This window comes from Miniopterus natalensis, chromosome 2 (assembly GCF_054644295.1).
Source record: "Miniopterus natalensis isolate mMinNat1 chromosome 2, mMinNat1.hap1, whole genome shotgun sequence".
In the NCBI taxonomy this organism is placed as follows: Eukaryota; Metazoa; Chordata; class Mammalia; order Chiroptera; family Miniopteridae; genus Miniopterus; species Miniopterus natalensis.
Genome location: NC_142082.1, coordinates 97,228,800 through 97,239,004, shown reverse-complemented (window position 1 = coordinate 97,239,004; position 10,205 = coordinate 97,228,800). Strand labels below are relative to the sequence as shown.

Here is a 10,205-nt window from a genome sequence, read left to right as displayed (position 1 = left end):
GTTTCTTTCTCTGTCAATCATCTGAAACATCAGAATCACTACACTGGTCGTTTTTATGGTAACATGTGATACTATCTTTTAAAACTAACTTTCTATAGCAACTATTTGAGGAGTGGCATTTCTAAAAATAACTTTATCCAATGTACTCACTTGAAGACAGGCACAAGAATTCTAATAAAATTGGTAAAGTTTTAGAGCACTACACAGGGTATTGAAACATAATCTATATCCTTAAGGGGGAAACAGAAAAATCAAACTTCTATAAATGAAGGAGAATTTGTATACTCAGAGTTAGTTTAAAAAAGAAAACATAATTTTATACTTTCATCAGACATTTTTACAAAGAAAATGTCTCAATGATCATGTCATCAATGTCATTCAATGTCATACACACACACATATATACATACATATATACACACACACAGACATATATACATATATATTTAAATTATTGATTGGAGTGATGCAGAAAGCCACAAATGAGAAAAGGACACTAGGTTTTAATAAGGGGAACAAAAGTCGTTTTCACCAGCATAGATTCACATTACAGTACACCAATATTGACAGCATTCTCTCGTCTATTTTTGGTACAGAAGATGGTCTCTCTCTACATAACCTTGTAAGGCTTCAGTAACTAAAACATAAAACAAAACAAACAAACAAAATTTCCCCCTCAAAAAGCAAAACAAAAAACCCAGCCTATTAGTTTACAGTTTATTTTAAAAATTCTGAAAGACACTGCAAGTTCTAAACTCTTAGTAGTGCTACCCATACACAACCATGTGGTGAAGAACCCAGTAAAAGAGCCCCCTTCAAGGAAGCACTGCAACAGTAGAATTGTGCAATATGGATATTTCTTACTACAAGAAAAAAATTATACATGGCACATTCTCATTCATATTTTGTAATGTAAAAAGTTACAAACATACCTAATCAAATAAATAATAATAAAAAAAATTTGAACGTATTTGTTAAGTATCCTAAAACAACTACATAGAATAATGGCAACTTTCACTCACAGATTATTTACATGGTAATACCCAGTGTGGGTACATTGCTACAAAACTCAAAACAGAAGGAGTAAACTTGAAATGTTTTCCATAATTAAGATCTAGCAGCATGACTATCTAATGCTGTTTTATCCCGAATGCTTCTGAAATGTTCCTTTTTAGTCTGTGTCTTCATCCAGTTCATAATAGTCTTTATCATAAATATCTTTTACTAAAAGAACCCGTACGAGCATATTTTCCAAGGTGTTTCGGTCCAATGAAGTAGATGTGTACCAGACAGGGCTATCTGTAGAACTAGAGCATTCTGGTTGCAAATAAAAAACATCCATTCTCTGATTAAGATTCTGTGGACTTTGGGAGAAAGGAGAAAGTCAATTTTACAGTATATATACAATTTCCCCACAACTCTCTGTTTCTCTTTCACGAATACTTCCATGACCACTAACCACATTATGTGGTCAGACCATATGCATGCACCTTATTACCGACATTAAATACTCTATCATTCAGATACTTTGAAAGTTAATTTCTGTGATAAAAGATTACTTTCCCATGATAATTTAAATCGTATTCTTCACTGAATTGAAAACACAATTGAAATATTTTTAATTACTTTAATATTTCCACTGAACAAGTAAAACACTGCCAATTATAATTTTTAAATGCATTAATTATAACACGCAGCCTAGTTTCAGAGATGGTAAAATGTGAAAAATGTTTCCTACAATTGATAAAATATGGTAGCACATAAAATAAAAATACTTAAGAGCATTACACAATGGAGCCTTATTTTTAAAATACCAACAAGATAATACTGAGATAGGGATTTCCAACTAACAGTTACTACCACTGGAAGATCCCAATTCTGTTGCAGCCAAACAGGGCCACCCCAAAACCATCATCAAAAATATTACCATCATCCTATAGGTGACATTACTCTTTTTATGGGTTCTTGAGAGCTAACTTGGGAACCTAACAAGAACTTATAAAACTGATTATATAAGAAAATATATTCATACTAACCTTTTGAAAAGTAGAGTGCATACTTAAAATAATGGACAAGCATAAAATAATTTATGGTCTTTATTTATTTTTGTTTGTTTCTTTAACTTTATTGTTGAGACCATTACAGATGTAACCTTTTTAACCCCACTGATCCCCTCCACTCCACATCCATCCCACCCCAGGCCCTCCCCACACCAACATTTCAATGGTTTAAGCATTTCAATGGTTTAAAATATTTAATTTTTTTACTTTTATTTATTTTTTAAAATATATCTTTATTGATTTCAGAGAGAGGAAAGGAGAGGGAGAGACAGAGATAGAAACATCAATGATGAGAGAGTCATTGATCGAGCCCACAACCCGGGCATGTGCCCTGACCGGAAATCGAACCCCGATCGCCTGGATCCTAGGTTGACGCTCAACCGCTGAGCCATGCCCGGCCGGGCTAAAATATTTTTAAATGTCTGTTGGTATCAGATTAGGAGGGGAAACAGTGGTATAACTGAAAAGTATAGTGCTTTCAGAACACTTTTACCTTTCAGACCTTCTTAAAGGGCAATTTTCTCTTAAATGCAAGTACTTAATTTTCCTCTCCACCTATCATCTACCCTACCTTTGAGCTTACCTTTTCACCATGGCATGGCAAACTATAGCACATCACTTGTTTGTGTAAAGTTTTATTTTAACACACTAATGACTGCTATTTATATCAGTATATGGCTGCTTTCTAGCTCTAAAAACAGAATTGAAAAGCTGTAATAAAGGCTATAAAAGCTATAGAGCCCAAAAAAGCCTAAAATATTCACTTGACCCTTTACAAAAAAGGTTTGTGCCCTCTACTTTACACAATCATTAGAATTGCTGTAATTTAAAAGATAACAGTAGTAATTTCATTAGCAGAGAGTAATTTCTTAACATATGCTTGAATTCTAAAGAATGAAGTAAAAACTGATATTTTCTAATATCGGGACTAAAAATGTTGTAATTAAATGGACTTAGATATAAGTGAGAAGAGAAATCTAAAGCATCAGTGGGAAATGTCACCTCGTTAATGTTAAGTTCAACGCAACTAACTTAAAAGATTTTAAAAATTAAATATCATTGCCCAGCCGGTTGTGGCTCATCAGTTGAGCATCGACCTATGATCCAGGCGATCGGGGTTCGATTCCCGGTCAGGGCACATGCCTGGGTTGTGGGCTCGATCAATGACTCTCTCATCATTGATGTTTCTATCTCTGTCTCTCCCTCTCCTTTCCCCTCTCTGAAATCAATAAAGATATATTTAAAAGAAATAAAAATTAAATATCATTAACACTTACCTTTTTGACAAGTAGCATTCAAACATTTTCACAGGACATCTAGAAGGATTGGCTGTATTTTCAATTTGTTCAAATACTGGCTCATCATCTTCATGTTTTCTTTTTCCAGTAGTAATTTTATCTTAAAAAATAAAAATTGCATAAACTTCCTAAGCCCAGTCTTGAAGAAAGACAGTACTATCCTCTCTATTCAGTCCTAGTATCTGTTATACCAAAGAACGGCACTAGGTATCCTTCAGAGACCTAAGTGTGGCTTCTGGTAATTCATAATTTTTCAAACAAAATGAACTGGGGTGTTTTAAGGAGACACAGTATGTCTTATTTTATGAAAATGATGGTCCTCGGGTTCTTAACAAGTCGCCTAGGATAGTCTTTAGTAAGGCAAAGTTTGGCTATCTCTGCCACAGACAATCCCCAAGTAAAAATCTGTTATACTACCTTCATTATCTGTTCCACATAAGGAAGACACTTGGTATCGGAGACATGCTTTGTTTTCCATTGTTAAAGGATTTTTTTTCCAATGCCTAAACACAGTGCCAAAGGAAAGTCTTAAGTGTTGTTCCACTGTTTTCAGGCCAAAATACTTAGTGTTAAAGTAGAACAGGGTATTCAGAAGAGCTACTGGAGAGTGTGAGCCTAGTTGCTTTATCCTCCAAAGATAATCTTCTTCAACTCGAGAAAATATTGACCCTTAAATAGAGAGAAATATTTTAAAAGAATTATAATAAAGATAACAGTTTTCATTTACTATCTAGAAACAGAGTTAATTTAAGAACAAACCTAATGCCATCTTCCATTCACACCAGGTCAACTAGAATGAATTTCACAATTACCTATGAAGCTCATCAGCAACACAGAGGCTAGGGAACACAAGAGACTATGGACCTAGCATCTCTGCTGTAAGGGACTAGATGTTTGCTTCTGTTCCATAGGACAAACAGACAATGGTCAGAAAGGAATTTAAATCTGCAGAATTCCTGAGAAAAATAGGTGATTCTATTAATAAACAGTTTTACTTCACACATCTAAAACAGAGGCTTAATCTTAGATAAATTTACATCAGACTCTCCACTACAGGCTTAATAAGTAAACATCCAGTTTCTTACTCCAGAAAAAAAGGTCACATTTATTACAAAGCTCTTCATGAACACTAGTTATCAACCACATTCATTTCTAATTCAACAAAAGATGAACCACTGAGTTTACAAGTACGTATTCTGAAAAATATGCTAATTTAAATTATTTCATAATTATATTTAATATACTTTCTATAAAAATAAAAATCCCAGCCCGGCCTGCATGGCTCAGCAGCTGAGAGCCAACCTATGATATAGGAGATGGCAGTTCAATCCCCAGTCAGGGCACATGCCCCGGGTTGTAGGCTTGATCCCTAGCAGGAGGCATGCAGCAGGCAGCCCATCAATGACTCTCTCATCACTGATGTTTCTCTCTCTCTCCCTCTCCCTTCCTGTTTCTGAAACCAATAAAAGACATATTAAAAAAAATAAAAATAAAAAATAAAACTAGCAGCAAGTTAGCAATAGCTTTATTTTAAAAGAGCATTACCATCTGGAAGTATGCTTGGTTGCCAACTTCGGAGGATTTTATTCAATTCTTGCTCAAATGTCTGGTATCCTGGATCGATAAATATGTTGTCTTTTCGATTACTACCACACAGGTACTAAAAAAAAGAAAATTTCTTGAAGGAAAACCAGCTAATTATAAATAGTGAATATATTACCTATATTCTATATTACTTAAGAAAAAATAAACAAAGATTATGTAAAGAGAAAGCAGCACACTAATAAAACCTGAGAGATTACTGGCTTCTCCACATATCTAGAAATCATAAAGAATCATAAGTTACCAATTACTCTGTTGCTTAAAAAACTTAAAGCTGAAATACACACCCAAGAATACAGAATATAAGAACTGGATGACAACCTACAGTCTGTCAGATTAAAAAAAAAAACACAATTTCTGGCTACAGTATTCATTACAAAGTACATAGAGAAAACAAAAATAAATTTGAAAGAGTAATTAAATGATCAATGATTAAAGAAAAATTCTAAATGGTGAGGTCAGGATGAAATGTTACTCTGCAACTGTGTGAGGGTCTCCTCCCACACTGGCTCTGTTAGGCTAATTAATGCTTTTCTCTTGACTGCCTCTCTGCTTCACTCTCCTGAGTAAGAATAAATTCATGAATTTTACAATTTACAATGACAACCTTTAACAGCGAGAGTTGTTCAAGGGTGATTTAAACACAAAGTTTGCAAAGTTCATCTCCAACGGGACTTTAAAATGAAATAATGTCAAAGTAAAATGTATGACAACCATAGGACAAAAAATGGGAGACAGGAATTAGGGCTACACTGTTGTAAGGTTCTTTCATTACACATGAAGCGGTACTATAATATTTGAAGGTAAATAATGAGTAATTGTAGATGAATATTTTAAATCCTAGAACACCACTAAAAACAAATTTAAGAGCCATAAATAATAAACTAATAGTGGAGACAAAATGGAATCACAAAAATAACTAATGCAAAAGAAAGCAGAAAAGGACAAAAAAACCCAAACCAATAGATATAACAATACAAAACAACCAGCAGGACGATAGATTTTAATCCAATGATATCAGTAATTACAATAAAACCTCGATATAGAAAACTAATCCGTGCAAGGCGGTGTCTGTTAAAGCTGAAAGTTCGTTATATAATATATAATAAAGTAGGTTTTCTGAATGTGTATGTAAAAAACTGACAAGTTTGTTTACCTGTTTTTACTTATGTACACGTTTATGTAATTAAAATTAAATATGTATGAAAAGTTTGATTTCACAGAAAAGTTTTCTATATGTATTACTGTAATTTTAAATTTATACTGAATAGGTCTAGTAAATGTGTGCATTCACCAGTCACTTCAAGTAAATAAATACACAGTGAGGGCGTGGCGTACTGCATGTAGGAACACTTGCTGGCTTCAGTTAAAACTACTGCAGAAAGTCACACTACACAACAACAGAACCAATTACTGCACGCAATGCAGTGTGATCACATGCTAATCATTCACCAAACACTGTTTACGAGTGGTGACTCTTGGATTTAAATATGTACACTATACTTTGTAATATGTAATATTTCTGTTGGTGAAATTATTACAGTGTTTTTCCCAACATATGGCCTATTCGCTAAAATTTATTAAAAATAACTGAACTAATAACAAAATATAATCTGTTAATTAAATTATAAGCAAATCTTGGTTAAAGCATTTTAAAATTAACAAGGTGTTAATTTTCACATATGACATACGGACTGGAAATTTTGTCCATTAAATCCGAAGTGTGTTAAATTGAGGTCCGAAAAATAGAGGGTTTACTGCACATTAAAAGTAAAAGGTCTAAGCTAGGGTCAGCAAACTAGAGTTCTTGAGCCAAATCTGGCCCATGGTCTATTTTTGTAAATAATGTTTCCTTTAAACACAGAAACACTCATCATTTGCATATTGTCCAAGTCTTTCATACTTCAATGGCAGAACTGAGTATTTGCACGACACAGACAAATATGGCCTGCGAAGCATAAAACATTTACTATCTGGTCCTTCATTTTAAAAAAGGTTGTTGATCTAAAAACACCAATATATATAATGTCAGATTCAATTAAAGAAAAAAAAAGCAGCACGGTCCAATAATATGCTGCCTACAAGACATCCTCTTTAAATATGGAGACACAGATAAGTAAAAAGTACACAGATGAAAAAATATATGCCAGGTATATACAAATCAAAAATAAGACTAGCCCTGGCCTGGTAGCTTAGTTGGTTGGAGCATCATCCAGTACACCAAAAAGGTTGTGGGTTTGATCCCTGGTAAGGGCACATACAGGAGGCAACAGATCGATGCTTCTCTCTCACATCAATGTTTCTCTCTCTCTCTGTCTCCCCATTCTTCTCTCTCAAATCAATAAACATATCCTCAGTTGAGGATTAAAAATAATAGTAACAATAAGGCTAGAGTACTATCACCTGAGTTGACCAATTGTTACTCCTACCTGTCAGAAGGAAGGTTAGCCAGTATAATTTCAAAATGGTAGTACAAAATTCCTAAAGGATGGCAGGCCAATTAATTGCCTGTCAATCAATGAAGTGACAACGTAACAAAGTCAAAAGCCAAACATCACTAAATTCCCAACTCAGCTCTGAAAAGGCTTCTTCAGGCAGTCCATGATAAATTCAAAGATCTGCTGCCCTTACTGCTATAATGATGACAATATGCTTCATTAGTCATTGTTGTAGTATGGAAAGCAATACTACATTACTATTATTGTTGTTAATTCCCATTAAAGGCAGTCTCCCAATTTACAAATGCCTCATCTACACACTTTATAAACACCTCATCTGCCCCATCACCAGTGCCCTATGACCAATGGGAATCTGGTGAAGAAAAAACAAAGCTGTGGTTCCAGAAGCAAAGCAAAGAGAAGCTATGAAGACAGCAGCACCTTCTGGGAAGGATCCCCAGAGAAAATGCCCTGACAACACAGGCCTGTCGGATTAGCAAGAAGCTTAATTAAAAAATAACCTTTAGCCTGGCCGGGCGTGGCTCAGCGGTTGAGCATCGACCTAGGATCCAGGCGATCAGGGTTCGATTCCCGGTCAGGGCACATGCCCGGGTTGTGGGCTTGATCAATGACTATCTCATCATTGATGTTTCTGTCTCTCTCTCTCCCTCTCCTTTCCTCTGTCTGAAATCAATAAAGATACATTAAAAAAAAACACACACAAAAAAACCCCACAACCTTTAATCACTGAATTACTTGAATTTATAATAAGTATCTTCTTTTCAAAATATAAATTCCTTTGTAAGGGTACTGGTCTCTGATTTTATTTACATTGCTTTTGAACAATATTTGACAGAACTAGAAAGCCACAGATAATTTTAGCATCACTGTATAGAGTAGAATTTAAAAATAAAAAATAGTGATCCACATATGTAATTTTAAATTTTCCAGTAGCCACATTTAAAAAGAACAGGTATAACTATTTTATTTAACCTACTATATCTAATATATGTAATTTCAACATATAATATAAAAATTAATAACATATTTCACCTTTTTTAAAATCTGAGTTCTTAGAAATCTGTGTGTATTTTATACTCAAAGCACTTATTTTCAAACTAGCTACTTTCCAAGGGCCTGGGAAAGTTTTCTTAAGGATTAACACTGGGAGATAGCTATCTACTTAAGCAGAAACTCTGGTACTAGTATTTGAAAAGTAGAATATAAGTCCCATGTAACATAATTAACAGGCAGTTGAAAACCATTCTCCAAAACCATTTTGGAGAATATGTTCAGAACATTAACATATTTATTTAGACATGTATTGTCAGTAATATGGGAAATATGTATTGTCAAAGGACATTTTGGAAAGCCAGCTAAGCAAGTAATATGCATAATAATGTATAAAATGTTGAGACTGTAAAGATACTCATAATTTGAGGAATATTAGATATATTTAAGATTTTCTTCTTACAAATCTCTAAAACTGGTTGTCTTATTAAATGCTATTTGCATAAGGTTTCATTATGAAGAATGTAAACTAACCCACCATTAATTTAGCTACAAATCAATGGTTTGCACAATAATTTATGTTTCAATGATAATATTCCAGCTTTCGGCTGCCTACTTCCAAGAAAAAAAATGTCAAGTGTGATCTTTAAAAATACTTAAAAGCTTTTCATGTTTCACGCTGGTTAAAGACAAAGTCTACACATTTTATCAAGGAATACAGGCCCTTTGTGACATGACTGTTACCACTTCATATTCCACCTAACCCCAGAGACCTCCACACTTCTGCATTCCAGCCATACTAAGCCACTCCTGGAAAACAGTGCCCTTTTATGTATTTCTCTCTCTCTCTGAAAAGCCACTGTTCTTCGAAGTCTTATCTTGTCTGCCTAGTGAATTTCTATGTATTCTTCAAATCTCAGTTTAAAGATCTTCTCCACTGTTTTATTTTCTCTAGTTACGTACTTAGGTAGAATCAAGTAGTCCCAGTTCTGTGCCACTACCCCATACTGTGAGTATAGCATGGTTTAAATATTACATAGTTATGTATTTCAAATCCTTGAGCAGCACATATTACAGCGACTTAAATCAAACTGCTTACCAGATTAGAGTCTAAATATATAAGCTGTACAACCTTGGATGAGCTGCTTACCTCTATTTCCTCATCAAACAATGATGGGAGTTACAGTTGTTGAGAGGATTAAATGGCATGCCAAGGACTTAGCACAGTGCATGGAAATCAGTAAATTGTAAAAAAAAAAAAAAGGCCATCTTCAAACTCTACTCCAATGTTCAGTGTTAAGCATAAAGTAGCACTTTTAACTAATGTTTCCATAATGAACCAATAAACATAGGATTAGCAAAACTCTGAATCCACCATATCATTGCTGGGAAACATAAGGCAAATTCTTAAGGCCCTTCTAGGTCAAAGAAATATTAAATAAGTTAAAAAATGTTATATGCATTTCAATAGAATTTTCATGATCAGGGAACTACCTATTTACACAGAACTCAAATTAACGAGCCATGTAAGTGAGTTTATATATTTTTTAATTCAGTAAATGGAGATAACACTTCTTAAAAAACAATTTCTTCCAGATAAAAGACTTTAAGTATTAAAATATAAAATCTTGGAAAACGTTTTGGGAAAGTGACAGAATTACTGTCTGCAACAAGAAACTGTCACGAACTGAAAGGGATAAGTAACCCAATGGACAAAGGAACAATTCACAGAAAAGCAAATCCAAATAGCCAATAAACATGAAAAAACAAATCCACAATCCTTTCTTTTATAAAGC

The 10,205-nt window shown here is 34.0% G+C and overlaps 1 protein-coding gene across 2 annotated transcripts in view; it reads right to left on the bottom strand.

Moving 5' to 3' along the window:
• Window positions 1–483: 483 nt before the first annotated feature.
• The window catches only part of ZMYM2 (zinc finger MYM-type containing 2), a 124,101-nt gene continuing 114,379 nt past the window's right edge, over window positions 484–10,205 (bottom strand). For both annotated transcript variants that reach the window (XM_016203569.2, XM_016203570.2), the window contains 4 exons: window positions 4,904–5,018; window positions 3,776–4,027; window positions 3,338–3,458; window positions 484–1,364 (listed from right to left, as the gene is read on the bottom strand). In XM_016203569.2, coding sequence (XP_016059055.1) covers window positions 1,172–1,364; window positions 3,338–3,458; window positions 3,776–4,027; window positions 4,904–5,018 — 681 coding nt within the window. In that variant the 3' untranslated portion in view covers window positions 484–1,171. The remainder of the gene's footprint in view (window positions 1,365–3,337; window positions 3,459–3,775; window positions 4,028–4,903; window positions 5,019–10,205) is intronic.